This window comes from Lygodium microphyllum, chromosome 23 (assembly GCF_053477565.2).
Source record: "Lygodium microphyllum isolate KBCC chromosome 23, Lygodium_microphyllum_v1.1.10, whole genome shotgun sequence".
Taxonomy (NCBI): Eukaryota; Viridiplantae; Streptophyta; class Polypodiopsida; order Schizaeales; family Lygodiaceae; genus Lygodium; species Lygodium microphyllum.
Window position 1 is genome coordinate 30,963,326 of NC_141157.1, and position 16,239 is coordinate 30,979,564.

Below are 16,239 nucleotides of genomic sequence, written 5' to 3' on the forward strand. Positions count from 1 at the left end.
GTATTAGGTGTATTCAATGTTAGATTTGTGCTTAGACTAATTTATTGGCCACAAATGTCAATGGTGACGTTAGAGACTAGGCATTAATTAATTAATTAATGCTGATCGAAGGGCTAATAATTGCACGAGGATACTTGGAAGACAAATTGGCTTAGCCAATTTAATTATTGGTTGGTGAAATTAATTTTTTGAGCACTAGAATAATTATTAAATTAATTTTTAAAGTTAATAATTTAAAAATTAATTTAATAAGTCAAAAAATGAAATTAGAAGGTTGCCACTTGGCAAAATTTGCCCATGTAAGTGAAAAAACGTTTTAGGGCCTAGTAAAAGTCTATTCCAATCATTGTTGTGAGAAGGAAGCTGTTAGAGAGCAAGGAGAGGTTGCTGATGTGATTTGTAGCCACCAAGGATTAGTCCTACAGCATGTGATAACAATTTGAAGTCCTCTAGGAGTAGGTGATAGTAGTCCAAAGTCCTTCTTATGTAGGTGATAGTAGATAGGAGGGAGCGACAGTCTTTGTGGTGATCCTAAGCTATAGGCGACAACATCCATGGCTTCTTGAGCAGGGTAATAGTAGTTTTTCAGCATTTCTCGCTATGAAACTAAAATTTCTCTCTCTACAGAATTCTCTCTCAATCCCCAGCTCTCTCTTAAGTTATCTCAGTATCTTCCAATAGTTTGAGCCATCAGAGGAAGAGATTCCAATCAATCTTTGCTGGTGATCCTAATTTGTAGGCGATAACTTCCATGGCTGCTTGAGGAAGATAACAACAATTTTTTAGCATTTCTCGCAATGAAACTAAAATTGCTCTCTCTATAGAATTCTCTCTCAACCCCGAGCCATCTCTCAAGTTATCTCAGCATTTTTCAGTAGTTTGAGCTATCAGAGGAAGAGATTCCAATTAATCTCTGCTGCAAACCCTAATTTATAGCAAAAATCAGGGTTTTGATAGCCGCCTCGGGATGCATGCTCAGAATTGAGGGCCTAGGACTTGAATTCCAGTAGCTAAAATTGAGGAGATTTAAGAGGCCAACCATCCAATATCAGATTTGGGGTTGAATTTGTCTTTCAAGGAGTAGGGGGAAGGCTAATCCCCAAGCAAACCAAGGGGCAAATTGGTTCGGAGGCTTGCTGGTCAATTTTGATAGCAAGAGGCACTTGGATTAGTAGTGGAGATCAGAGGATCTCAGTTGTACTTCTTCCATTTGCAATATAAGATAAAGAAATATCGCAAGGGGTGCCGAGTTTTGGGGCCAAGCAGGTGTCCAATAATGTTCGAGATTAAAGTGGTAAAGTGTATACTTTCAATTCATGTGAATTTTATGCTTGCTGTAATTAGTGCTTAATCATGTTATTTACCACTCTATCTAAGGAGGAAGGCTGGTTGCAGGTGGCATCCCTCCTTCGTCATGAAGTGTCAGCCCTATATATAGTTTGCATTTGGCCTTTTCACCCCCAAGTGGCAGCTGACGACCATCTTCTCCCTGTTAGTGACCATCTTCTCCCTGTGGGTAGCCATCCCACAGCTGCATTCACAGCTTCCTGCTGCCACCCTCTGCTCCAGGCGCCTTCCTTGCTGTTGCCCTAGTCATTTGATCCTTTGGTAATCGGCGTTTGGTGTTTTTCCGAACTTCCACACTTTTATTGGTAGTCACAATGCTTGGGATCCATCTCTGGTGGACGTGACTCTTTGACATTGCATTGCTCTGCCTTGGGCATTTTGTACACTTACATTCATTTACAACATTCATTCACTTCAGAGTTTCTTTTCTCCGTATTTGTCTCTGTGTTTGAGTTTTGAGTTTTTGCGTTTTGCGTTTTGTGTTTAGGGTTTGAGTTTTGCGTGTCTCTATCTGAGGTTTTGTGTTTCAGTCTTGGTTATACATATTGTGTTTTCTTATTGCACAACCTAGGATATCTTCACATTTACATGCCATTCCAAATTCCCCTGTGGGTCCCATCTCATCCTCTTTGATGCCTAGATGGGATGTCATGTCAACAGAGATGGAGTTGGCTCATGCACCATTATCAAAGAAAATCAATGCATGTTGATTTCTAATTTTGCCCCATCCTCTGCACAACTCAGTAGCATCATCATTGGTTGATCTATCTTGCATCAAAAGAGTGGACCACCATTACAATGCATTTCCCTTCAAGAAAATGGTTGCCTTTCGAATCTTCGAGGACTCAGTGAAGTTTCCCCTTGAATAGGTTGTATCAAACTGCTGAATGAAAGTCAAAGCTTTTAGTCTATCTTGTGCACCATTGAAGCAGTGAAACTTCACTGCTTTTCCACCCTTATCATAGTCTTTTGCTGCCCCTTTGGGTGTCAAGTTGTCGTACACTTGCTGCAACAAAAAGTGTGCATTCACTGAATTTACATCAAAACCAACACTAAATGGAGAATTTGCATGACCAACACTCATTTATTGAGCCCCATATGCATTCGGGGGTGTAGATGCATTACCGAATATGCTACTTTGTGCCACAAGCATCAAGCCAATATTGCCATACATAGGGTTTTGCATATTTTCGGGCATACCTGAATACATTGGGCCTTGCACACCATACATTGGCCGTTGCATACCATAGGGATTTGTGCCATCCATTCCTGCATGCAGTCCCTCTCCAACCATAGCATGAAATATCCTGCTACCACCAAAGTATCTTGACTGCCCCATCATAGCATGCGTGCTCATTTGTCCAAAATCCATTGGATTGGCACTTCCATGATGGCCTTGCATGTGCATTTCTTGCCCTGTAGGTACTAATAGTTTTGCTTCCATAGAGTCTTTGGGAGCTTCAAATGAAGGCTTTGGCATTTCCTTCAATGCACCTTGTTCTCCCAAAGGTGTAGAAGATGACTTCTTCTTCTTGTCCTTGCTTTTGCCAATTCAGCAAAGAGATTTGCTGTGGTTGTCATTCGATTTTTGAATTGGTAATCAAATTCCTCTTCACTTTGCTAGTCGTTAGCCTGATTATACCTTGAAGGCCATGCAGCTTGCCCAACAATGACATTTTCAGCTTGCTGTCCATGGTTTGAGCCTTGTCTAAGATTAGGCATTACATTTCTTTCATTTTCCATGTGAATGTTCATTTTGAGAGGCATCATCACTGCTTGATTCCATCTCACTACATGAAGACATATTGCTGTAATTTCTTAGCTAAGAGCAAAAATCAACACTAGCACAAAGCTTTGGCTTGCAATTTGGTGCTGCGGGCCCACAAATAAAAGGATTGAGTGGTATCTCGGCAATGGAACCATGAAACTAGCCTTCCTCCTCGGATAGGGTGGTAAAACTTGATTAAACACTTAATTACAACAATTAATAATTAAGCATAAACTAAAATGAATACATTACCTTAACAATCTTGGACAATAGACACTTGGTTGGCCCCAAAAGTGGCGCCCCTTTCGGTATTTCTTTATCTTTAATGTCTAATAGACAATGTACAAGTTGAGATTCCACAATCTCCTTTGTTGATTGAAAAGCCGCTTACTGTGCATACAATCAGCAAGCAAGTTGGGCCAATTGCCCCTTGATTTTCACCCAAGAATTGCACAAATGGAACCACCAATTGGCCAAATGCTACCCTAATTTACATTGGATGGCTTGGCATCTGAAATCCTTGTCAATTCCACGAATTTCAGGTGCTGATTTCAATGTACCATGCCTATTCCTGTTGGCACAAGTCCCAAGGTGGCTGAGATTTGCCGAGAAATGCTGGGAACTTTTGAGAAATTACTGGAGAAGGTGAGAGAATTTTATTTTTTGTGGGTGTCTACCCTATGTGCTAATTGTGCTTATCACTGTGCATGTGCAGAGCATTTGTGTTTGTGTAATGCAATCCGTTTTGGCAAGGCTATTTTATCATCCAGCATAAATAATCTGAGAAGATTCTGACATTGTGTTTATGTATTTGTTTAACTTGACTTTGGCAACTGCATGTTCATAACTTAGTGTTTCATCATACAATCACATCAGGGCAGCCAATTCTGCCTGTAGAGCTTTCTTTTTTCTTGTGTGTGTGTGTAACTATGTGCTAATGATGCTTATCACTGTGCATGTGCAGAGCATGCCAACACATGTTATGCAATTCCTACAAGTTGCTGTATTGGTCTTCAATCACTTGTATACATGAACTTACATTCTTGTGCACTGAGCAAAGAAGAGCTAGATATCCGCTGATCTCCTCTGGTTTGGTCTTGCTTTGCACAGCTTATTTCAACACCCAGGGTGAGCGCTTCAAGAACAGTTACATGGTGTAATAGACTCAACGCTGCTTTTGTGTTGCAAGTTGCTGCAAAAGATAGTTTGAAAAGGCCTCAGAACAGAATATAGCCTGGTCTGCTCTCATGGACCTGGATCGGTGGATTGAAAGGGTGAAACAAGGGGAGCGTTTACTGGAAGATGAACTCAAGCAACTCTGTGAATATGTGTGTCTCTTATCCTTTAACTGTTCACATGTTTTCTGGGTTTCATGACTTAACTATTATAGTTAACTGTTAGGATCAAGTGCTGCCATATTTGTACTATGCATTGCTCTCTGCTTAAACAACAAGGTGGTTATGAAGCTGTTTGCATACACAATGGTGTGATTCCATGCTTTTTGTTCTACTTGTTTTGAGACAAAGCTGCTGATGCTTGTTGTTAGTGTTTCTCAGTCCATCAAAGTAGACCTGTACTAATGTCCTTAGCCATATACTGCATAGAATTCAGAGATGGCACATAGGAGACGAGGCTCACTACTTAATTGCTTGAATGCTCTCAACTTTTGCCAATTAGCTGAATATAGTTTTGGTTGATGTTGATAGAGAACTGTTGTGCAATGCCATTGTGCGAAGTGCTTTCTTTTCAGCTTTTTTTGTTTGTGTTTTCCAACTTGTTTTCTTCATGTACTTTTTCTTTTGTTGTAAGAATACCTCTCTTAATATCCGGGAAATGGGGAAACAAAGACACCCATTAATGGGAATGACTGCATGAGTAAAAATGGACCAAATTTGGAGTATGATTATATATTTTCTTGTCTCATGATCATTATAATATGCAAAAGATTTTAAGACAAGTAGAGGAAGAAAGAAGTAAAGAGGACAAAGAATAGTGAGAGGAGAAGAAATGGAGGAGGATGTAAGGGAAGGGAAGAGAAAAAATGGAGCAAGGAAAAATGCAGTGAGTGGATAATGTAAATTACCCATCACATGTGGGCAGATGATTGATTCATGTGACTTACACTGATGCAGGTTAAGGAGATTCTAGTAGAAGAGTCGAATGTACAGCCTGTAAATAGCCCTGTCACTGTCTGTGGTGATATACACGGGCAATTTCATGATTTAATGAAGCTGTTCCAAACAGGTGGTCATGTACCCAGCACAAATTACATCTTTATGGTGAGAATATATGTTCTTCAAGGTGGTTGTATGAAGGTTGGGACTGCTATATTAATCTCAGAGCTCCTTTCATGTGATGGCAGGGCGATTTCGTAGATCGTGGTTACAACAGTCTTGAGGTCTTTACAATATTGCTGTTACTGAAGGCAAGGTACTGGGCATTGAGTGGAACACATTTTTCAAAGCTTGGTGTTCAATTGATTTTTAGTCTGCTAGTTAAAGGGACATTTTTACATATTCTTCACTATAATGAACAGCAGATGCTTCTATGGTTTTTGCTATTTGTGTGAGTGCTTTTCCTTACAGAATCTAGTGATAATACCTGGTGTCTGTTGCATCCTCTTGTTCATGAGATGGAATAAAAGATTTGAGCAAGGTAATGCATGAGGATCTTGATGTGATTTGTTATCATTTTTATGGTAAGAATAGAGTCAAATCTAACCATATGGACAAAGTTATGTTGGGGCCTGAAACATCCTTGTAGAATCTCACTACATGTGAGACACAGCACAAGCCATACCTCATGTAGAAAGAACCATAAGAAAATGGCTATCAAACTCACCTCGTGGCCATAGGGCCACACAAATGGGCCTTGTTCTATTTATGGAACTCAAACACCCTGACCTTAAAAGTGCCCCACGTGCGTTTCCACCACAAGACCCTTTAGTTGTTCTAATTGGATGTGTTCACACCTAGTCACTAGTGACCCAAGGCTGTGACCAATACGCGCTCATCTTGGATGTTCAAGGATGTAATACTTTCCCCCTTATGAAGAAGTTTTGTTCTCGACAATATTCTCAAAAATCAAGTTAGAAAAATGACTTTTCAACAAGCATACCAATTATCATGTTGCCTCTGTTGAGAAACCAAGTCATTCAATATATTTCCTCTCCCCCCCACCTTCCCCCCCCCTCCCCTTCATTCCTATTTTGGATTCCATTTATAGCATGGTTCCACCTACGATGGCACCTACTATTCCATCTAGGCTGTGTTTTGCAGGTTTTGGTCCATTTGGGGTGAGATCCCTTTATATGGTAGGTCATCTTGCAGGGTTGTCAGGTACGAAAGGTGTGATACGCTACAGTACGATAAAATATAGTACTAATTGGTACCTTGAGATTTTATAAGGTATGGTACGATATGAGTATGGAAAAAAAACTTGGCTATTTTGGACTGCAAATGATAGAGAACACATGTTTAGAGCTAAAATAGCAATCTCACTTGAGCTAATAGGATGAATACATGGGGGTATGAAGGCAAAACCTTGTACACAATGTGCTACAAGTAGATACATGGGAGTGTATATGTTGGTTGATAATTTTCAGGATATGTTGGACATATGGAATGGTTGAACAACAGTGCGCAATGTTGTGTTGACTATGATGCCCTATGGAAAATTCCAGTGTAGTACTTTGCTTTTGATGCATTTGGCAGTGCAATCGAGGACGATTGTAAGGATTTTAAGGGGGAGGGTTGTCATGAGGATATGCATTTTTGAAACCTCACTTAACATGTGGATTAACTTTTAATCACATGATTAAGTAAATGTTGTGTATGTGAGGTGCAATTGGGGTTAAAGTAAATTTACAAGTCCGGGACCCGAGAAAATCACGGGATGTCAAAGGCAAAAGTTGCTATAAGTTATGTTGCACATGTACTTGGTGGTATTTGGTGCCAATTGTTGGCCTAGGTCACTCATTTGGCTATAAGTGTCAGTTGGTGACATTAGAGAAGTGGCGTTTAATGATACCTAATGCCAATATGATAGTCAAAGATGACATAGAGACACTTGGGAATGGAAATTGCCTAGCCAATTTAATTATTAGCCAGTCAGATTATTTTTCGGGATATGAAAATAATTATTAGATTAATTTTCAGTATTTAAATACTAAAAATTAATATTTAGTTATGGATAATAGTGGAAAAACCATTTGGGAAACCTTTTACTTGTCAAAAATGCCCATGCAAGACTGAAAAACATCTTTAGAGACTGGAGAGAGGCATTTTTAGTGTATTTAGCCTGTAAGAGAGAGTGAGGAGATGATACTGGTCTGATTTGCAGCCATTGGAGGACCGTTTGAGGCAGCCAGGGGTTGGAGAAGACCAATCAACAGCAGGTGATAGTATCTACAGGTTGTTGAGACAGGGCAACAACAACAAAATACTGATTTTCTTCAGCTCTTTGCATGTATAAGCTGTTGTGGTAAGGGAACAGTTGCATTTGAGTGATTTTACAGTCATTCTTCTTGACAAAACTCTGAATTTTCTCTCTCCACAGCTTTCTCTCTCATCTCATAGCCATTTCATAGCCTTGCTCTGAAGATCTTAGCATTTGGAGCCTTGGAGGTTGAGAAATTGCAAATTTCTTTGCTATAAACCCTAATTTACAACAGAAATTAGGGTTTAGCAACAGCCTCGAGAAGCGTGCCAGAAATTGGAAGCTCCAAGACTTGGATTTTTCAGGGCTGAAGGGGAATTTCAGCTAAATTCAGGTGGAGGACTAGCCGGCCATTGAATTTGTGGCATTTCCATCGTCTATGAAGTGGGTGAAGGCCAATTAAGTGCCCGAATCAAGGGGCAAATCGGATTGAAGACTTGTTGGTCACTTTGGACAGCAAGGGGAGTTTGGATTTCGAAGGGGATTGGGAGAATCCCATTGTAAATCAACTTTTTCTTCAATAAAGCTAACGAAATACCGAAAGAGGCGCCAATTTTGGGGCCAATCGAGTCTAAATTGTCCAAGATCAGTAGGTAAATTTGTATTTTCAGATTTGCGTTAATTGTTTGCTGTTGTAATTAAGTTGTAATCAGGGATTTACCACCCATCCACGAAAGGAAGGCTGGTTACACTTGTCTTCATCCCTTAAGATCAATTTGATTGTCAAGCCACTTAATGCTTTCTTGATCAAACACAATTGTTGCTTTGACACCATACAAATAGTGACACCATTTTTGAAAGCATGACTATTTCGCTCAACTCCCTCTCATGAACATTGTAAGTCTGCTGTGTGTTGTGACTAAGTTTCTTGCTTTTAAAGACTATTTGTTGATCCTCTTGTAGCAAGGCCTAAAATTGCTTGCATCAGTTTAAACACATGGTTTGTCAATATCCACTATATTTATACTTGGAGTTGTAATAATGGCTACATTAAACTTTTCATGTCCTTTTTTGTGGTCCCCGTTCCCCATTTAAAGTCTTTCCCTTTCCCTTTAAGCTGACTGGTCATGGAAACACCTATGTAGGTGTAATCCTGAATGGATCTACTATAAAACTTAGATAAATCTAAGAAGATTTGTAGTCCATTCAGGTTTGGTGGAGATGCCAACTCTTCATGGTCTAATTTTTTCTAGAACCATCTTAATTTGTTCTTTCAAGATAATATGCCCCAAGTATTTGTTAACAATTGGAATGCTTTATATAAATGCTTTGTGGAGATATGTTGGGGTTTTCTCTGAGAAAACACAAATGTACGAACACAACAAAAACACAATAGCTCAGACAAAAACGCAAAATGCAAAATATGCAAAAGAGTAGTGAATGTACACAATGCTCAAGGGCAGAGCAGTTCAACAGTCAATTGTTCTCATGGGAGTGGGCTGAGGGGGTGTTGATGTGTGTCGTCCACCCTTTCCAAGTGCAGTAACCACCAGATGGAGTAGAGGATGATGTAGAAAAGTGCTGAAAACTGAAAAACGACTTGTTTCAGGTAATAATGCATGTGATGAACTGCAGTTAGGTGATAGCTTGAACAGCAAAAGACAGTCTAGTGTCGATGGTGATGGGCTGGAGGAGCTGGCAACAGCCGAGGCTGATTGGGCAGCAGCTGTTGGAGGGAGGAGATGATGCAGAAAATGCAGGTTAAAGAGGACGAAAACTCCACCAGAGCTGACTGGCAGCAGATGGGCAGCTTCAACAATAGCAAATTGATGGTGTCAGGGCAGGCTGGCAACAAATGTAGGTTCACCGGATGATAAAGGGTAGCTGTAGTATGGACAGAAGCTGGATATGAAGGGCAGGAGCTGATTGGGGAAGATGGCAGCTACTCAAGGGGAAAGACTTGAGGATAAGTGTTTGCCCATTGGGGAAAAGGGATGGTTAGCTCACAATTCACAAAGCAGAGAGCATGTACAAAGTCACCTGCAAGGGTGTTGATGATGAAGTAATGGTGAACAGGTATGTATGTGTATGGAGGTGATAGAACCGTAGGTGGAGATTAATGGTGAACAGGTATGTAGGGGTATGGAGTTGACAGAACTGTAGGGGGACATTGCTTGGGGACTGATGTGAGCAGGATGCTCATGTGTGGTTAGCTCAATGAGATGCATACTTCTTATCAGTATGCTTGGAATTCAGTGGTACTTTTATGTCAGGCCTTTTTCAATTTTAAAAGGTTGATGTGCAAAAATGTCTAAGTCAGGTTTTAATCTACAGAAATGCTTGAATTGATATCATTTCACATTTACACTCCAAGTGAGATTCAATTTGGGCATTTGAACTTCTATATTTCCTGTTCAGAAGATTTGCATAAATTCCGGTGTAAATCTGAAAGATGTCCAGATTAAGCCTCACTGTGATGTCAGGATGGCTCTGGCTCATTTTCTTTCCCTCTGTAACTTGCTAGGTTTTTTTCAAGCATCAGAGTGTCTAAAATCCTAGATTCTTTTCCTAACAAATTCAAAGGGTCCAATTTACATGGTTGTATTCTAATTTTGAAAACTTTATATGGCTCCACATTGATTGTCTCCATACAAGAATTATATTTCCCATATGTGCTTTTAACAACTTGAGAAAGACATCACATTCAGTTTAACCACATTCAAAGGCTCAACAGATGAGCAATGTTATTCTTGCTGTTTTGTTGGTTTTGCATTGTTAGCAAACTTCCAATGTTATGTGTAGTGAATTGTTTAGGTCTTGCACAACTCTGATAACAAGTAACTCTTGTTTCTAAAATTGCATGCATTTCTCAAGCTAGTTTATAGTAACATGGTTTTCTTAAAATGTTCTCTCTAGTTAACAGTGATGCTTGTTTCTAATGTAATGCAGATATCCAGCAAATATGACACTTCTGAGGGGCAATCATGAGAGTAGACAAATTACACAGGTATTTCTGTTCATAGACTTCCCTAATAATTTAATATGCTTTAGGACCTGAAATATGCAACTTTTTATTGGTCTTGTTCCCTTTGTCTGGTTCTATGTAGTCTTCATAAACATTTACAGATTCAAGATGCACTTTGTAGGCTGCAGCTTCCTTTGAAGATTCTTGTTGAAAAACAAAGTGAGGCATGATTAGTCAAGTGGTTGTCCAGAATAAACTCTTGGACTAGTACGGTGTTACAGGTGCAGGATTCAGGGGTTCATGCACTCAGGCATTCTATGTTTATTAAATGGGTGCTGTTTTTGTTGTTTTATAATGTGGGGGAAAGGCATGCATCTGTTAAGGAAATTTTGGTGTTTCTGACTCTGGGTTTTTCCCATGCTGTAAAGTTAGTTTGACAGTTAGGCTGTAGCTGTTTTCATACCAAAGGATACTGATAAAGCTGCCAGGGTTTGCTTTGGAATATGACAATCTTCTTTGGCTGTTAGTTTATGGCTTGGGAGCTCTGATTTTACCTTGTTTCCAGTCAAAATTATTTACTGCGTGCTTTCAATCAAAACAGCTTGCTATATTGTGTCTTAGATCCAGTCAACTAGGAATGCCATTAATGTATGTTTCTTGTGAGTTCAGGTTTATGGATTCTATGATGAATGTCAACGTAAATACGGAAATCCAAATGCCTGGCGGTACTGCACGGACGTGTTTGATTACTTAACTCTTTCTGCTATCATTGATGGAAAAGTATGATAACTGTTTCTTCTCTTTTCTCCAATTTCTTTGGAAAAGTATGATAACTGTTTTCTTCTCTTTTCTCCAATTTCTTTCTGTATCTCCTGTTCATCTCTTAGCTCTGTTATGCATTTAATTTGGACTGATGTGATAATTTTGGACAGAAACATATAATAGCAATTTAGGGGAGGATTGTAGGGGATTTGAAAAGGCTAAGTTAATGTTGTTGAGATGGGCACCACCATAATGAACAGACACACTGTATTGTGATATGCTATCTTAGGCAGAAGTAGATATGCAGACAAGTCTCTTTTATTTTACTTTGCAATGCCATTTCTGAGTTCAGTTACAGTGGTTCTTTCTAACTTCAGGCATTTTAGGCTCAGATTGGCAGTTGGTAGTTCGGATTTAGCCAATCTTCTGTAGGACGTGTTGGTATTCGAGGATAATATATAATATGTGGGCTTTCACTTTGTAACTCAGCACAATTTGCAAAATTGACACAGAAAAATGACCTCACTTTTGGACTTCAGTTCTCTGTCATTTTACCCTTTTCCATGAGTGGATTTTTAGTTGGGTTGAGGAGAGCAGCCAGTATCATCATAGAATACTTTTGATAACTTAAAATAGTCCTTGTTGGCTATGGCCAACTGGTATTTTGAGCTTTCTCCTCAGAATGCCTCCTGCAGAGCTAGTGCTTGTTCACATGGGTTTGTGTGATACTGTACTTACGCTGTCGTTGGGCAAGGGCATTTATCTTGTGCTCACTGTTGATTATTTCTGTAGGTGCACTTGGGCTTAGTTTTTGAGGTTCAAGCATCAAAATTTTAGAGATTCTAGAAGTGGACGAGATTGGTAGTGAAACCAGCCTTCCTCCTCAGATAGGGTGGTAAATAACTTGATTAAGCACTAATTACAGCAAGCATAAAATTCACATAAACTGAAAATACAATGGCTACCACTTAATCTTGGACAATAAACAACCTCTTGGTCCCAAAATTGACACCCCTTGTTGAGAAACCCTTCACCCTTTACCCGCAGTTTTTGCGTTTTTGCGTTTCTGCGTTTAGGGTTCGCAAACCCAAAAAGGGGCGCCATCCTAGACTGACTATGCCTATTTATAGGCCACTCTCTCATTCATTCGCCACGGCTGATTCATTCAGTCTGTCACCTCTCCTCTCCAGTCTCTCCATTGTCCTCACACCCCTTTAGGAGGACATTGCGGTTCGTGGTTCGTGGCTGTCTTCATCATCTTCCTTGTGCTACAGCACCTTTGTTCCCTTGTATCACATTCACTCCATGATTTAGGCCTTTACCATTCCTTTCATTATAGTTTCTTCTCTCTTCCCTTCCCTTTTCCATGTTTGCCGAGTTCACTTTGTGTTCCTCCCCGCAAACCCTACTGTCTCGCTGGTACGTCATCTTTTGACACCCCTTGCGGTATTTTCTTAACTTTATTGCAAATGGATAGAGTACGACTGAGATTCTCTGATCTTCTTCTCTAATCCAAGTGCCCCTTGCTCTCAAAACTGACTAGTAAGCCTCCAAACTAATTTGCCCCTTGGTTTTCTCGGGGATTGGCCTTCACCCTGCTCCTTGAAAGACAAATTCAGCCCTAAATTTAATATTAGTTAGTTGGCTTCTTGAATCTCCTTGAAATTTCTCATTTTCGATTGCTGGATTTTAAGTTCTAGGCCCTCAATTTTGAGCATGTATCACGAGGTGGCTATCAAACCCTTATTTTTGCTATGAATTAGAATTTATAGTAAGGATTTTTCAATATTTTTATCTTTGATGACTCAAATTGTTGGAAAATGTTGAGATAACTTGAGAGATGGTTGGGGGATGAGAGAATGCTATAGAGAGAGAAATTTTAGAGAATCATTGCGAGAAATGTTGAAAAATTGTTGTTGCCTTGCTCAAATAGCCATGAAAGTTGTCATCTATAGCTTAAGACCAGCAGAAAGACTGTTGCCTCTTCTTGTATATTGCCACTTGCACCAGAAGGACGTTGGGCTCTTGTCACCTGCTCCTAGAGGGCTCCAAGTTGTCGTCACATATTGTAGAATTGATCCTTGGTGGTTACAAATCACATCAGCAGTCTCTTCTTATTCTCTAGTAGTCTTTTTTTCTCTCACAATGGCTAGAATAAACTTCCATCAGTCTCAAAAAACGTTTTTTCCACTTGCATGGTAAGTTTTGTCAAGTGGCAGCCTTCTAATTCCATTTTCGAGTATTATTCAGCTTATTAAATTTATTTTTAAACTAGTAATTTTAAAAATTGATTTAATAATTATTCTAGTGCTCAAAAATTAAATTTCACTAGCCAATAATTGAATTGGCCTAGCCAATTTGTCTTTCAAGCATTCTTGAGCAATTATTGACCTTTAGACTAACATTAATTAATTAATTAATACCTAATCTTTAATATCACCATTGACATTAGTGACCAATAAATTGGTCTAGTCCTAATTTTGATGTGGAGTACTACCTAGTGCTTGTTAAGCATAACTTTTTACAACTTTTGTCTTTGATACCTATTGATATCTCAGGGTCTTGGGTCCCACACCGTGAAATAATTAACTTGCACCTTACATGTGCAAGTCACATTAGCATATTTGCATATTTAATCAACTTTTAATCAAATGCTAAGCAAAGCAATAAAATTTCATGTCCTCGTGACAAACCACCCCCTTGAAATCTTTGCAATCTTCCTTGGTTGCATTGCATTGTGCCAAAGGAAAAGCATACTGTACTGGAATTTCCATTAAGGCATCATGGTCACAACATTGATCAATGTTGTCCAACTATGCCATAAGCCCGAAACTTGCTGAAAATTTCCAGCCAGCATATACATAACATAAAAGTGAAAATCAGTCCAAAAGTGTTGCTAGAAACCCATTGGATGTATCCATAACTCATGTTTCTCAACCGTTTTGAGTATCAACCATAGAAAAGCATTAATTCAGCATAAACCATGACTGAAACTATCAATGGCATTTACTAATATGTTGCTGTCCGTGGAACTAGTTGTAAACCATTGAAAACTGAGCATAGACTGATCACTTGCTGATTTGAGAAGTGATCACAAACTATTGCAAATGCGATCCCAAGCTGATCACAAATTGATTGCAAAATTTGATTAGTAAGTAATGCAAAAACTGATGCGCAACTGATTCCAAATATGACCATAAATGGTTCTTAAACTGATAAAAAATTGAGTTGAAATTGATAGAATTTTTGTCTCAAAACTGAAGCAAAAACTTATGTCAAATTGATCATAAATTGATGCAAAAGTATAGTTTTAGTGCCCATGTGAAACTCATACTTATCTATATACATCTCACAGTGACTACTACATTGAGTAGTGATTTGATGGCAGATATATTGTCAGCACAGTATCTTGGATGCATGCTGAATACATTTGAGATCCAATGGATATGAGAGTTGTCCAAAACTGGTGGAGTGGAAGTGCTACCTTCCGCTTGAGTATCAGGTAATGCTGCTCTGTTGAACCTGATTGAGCGTGAACCAAAGTCGGCTCTAATTGAAAGATGTGAACTCACCAAGAAGCATATGGAAACTTTACCTCTAACTTTACTTGCCTCAAACCTCACTAGGTTGTAGGCTTTTCTTCCCCTTAAGCATTGTGATGCTTTGTACTTTCATATTGTTGCAATTCCAACTTAACTAATATGCAACATTGCATCTGGTTGACTAGCCCCTCGTGTACCTGACATGCTAGGAGCACCGGATGCATTAGGAAACATTCTTGTTTGTATACTTTGAACCATTGCAATGTGATCGTGCATGGAAATTTGCATACTACCAACCATATCAAAATACATTTTTCCATACATTGCATGCATTACTAGCTGCATTTTTTCCTAATGACCAGCACTATATGGAGCATTTGCATGACCAACATTAATACGATGAGTCCCAAACACAGTGGGCTGCATATATGCATTGCCAAACTTGCCACATTGTGCCCTAACATCATGCCAACATTGCTTTACATGGGATTATGCATATTACCAGCCATACTCCTATCCATTGGTCCTTTCAAAACATGCATTGGTAGCTGCATACCATAAGGAGTTGTGTTATATATCCTCATATGCGGTCCTGATCCACCATAGCGTTGAAACTAGTGCCACCACCAAAGTAACATGGTTGTTCCATAATTGCATGCATTCCTTGTTGTCCAAAAAACATTGGATCGGCACTTCCAAGTCGGCCTTGCATATGCATCAGGTGCCCCACTAGCATCATTTACTTATGCTCACTACCCACGTTTGGAACACCATGCTATTGTATTGACTCTTCCTTCGGTGCATCTTGCTGTCCTAAAGCTATTGAAGTCGATTTCCTCTTCTTGCCTTTTGCTATCCTTCTTTAAGGGTTCAAAAAGCACATGAACTAAGAAGCATTTGTCAATTGCATAAGCATTTTAGGTGCTGTCCTTAGCCGATCTTTAAACTAGTCATCAAATTCCTCTTCCTTTTGCTGGTCATCATCTTCAAGAGACCTAGAAGGACCCATCTCTTGTCCAATTCCCCCATTCTCAGCTTGTTGCCCATGCTACGTGCCTTGTCTAAGATGAGGCATTGCATTTTTCCCAACACTTTGTGAATTTTCAGATTGAGAGACATTATTTTTGCTTGATCTCATCTCAGTATCTATATACATTCTTGTTGTAATGCTCAATTGAATACAATTTCAACACTAGAGCAATGCTTCTAACCTTCAATCGGGTGGCTTGGGCCCATCAATTTGAGGGTATTAATGTTATCCCGACAACGGAACCATGAAACCAGCTTTTCTCCTCGGATAGGATGGTAAATAACTTGATTAAGCACTAATTACAGCAAGCATAAAATTCATGTAAATTGAAAATACAAAGGTTACCACTTAATCTTGGATAATAGATAGCTTGTTGGTCCGAAAATTGGTGTCTCTTGTAGTATTTATTCAACTTTTATTGCAAATGGATGGAGTACGATTGAGATCC

General features: G+C 39.3%; 1 protein-coding gene across 1 annotated transcript in view; it reads left to right on the forward strand.

Moving 5' to 3' along the window:
* LOC148016019 (phytochrome-associated serine/threonine-protein phosphatase) overlaps window positions 1–16,239 on the forward strand; it is a 44,058-nt gene that overhangs the window by 18,213 nt on the left and 9,606 nt on the right. Inside the window, exons 2-6 of the mRNA XM_087664133.1 lie at window positions 4,226–4,443; window positions 5,248–5,394; window positions 5,478–5,545; window positions 10,442–10,499; window positions 11,127–11,237. Of these exons, the coding sequence (XP_087520259.1) occupies window positions 4,363–4,443; window positions 5,248–5,394; window positions 5,478–5,545; window positions 10,442–10,499; window positions 11,127–11,237 (465 nt within the window). The 5' untranslated portion in view covers window positions 4,226–4,362. The remainder of the gene's footprint in view (window positions 1–4,225; window positions 4,444–5,247; window positions 5,395–5,477; window positions 5,546–10,441; window positions 10,500–11,126; window positions 11,238–16,239) is intronic.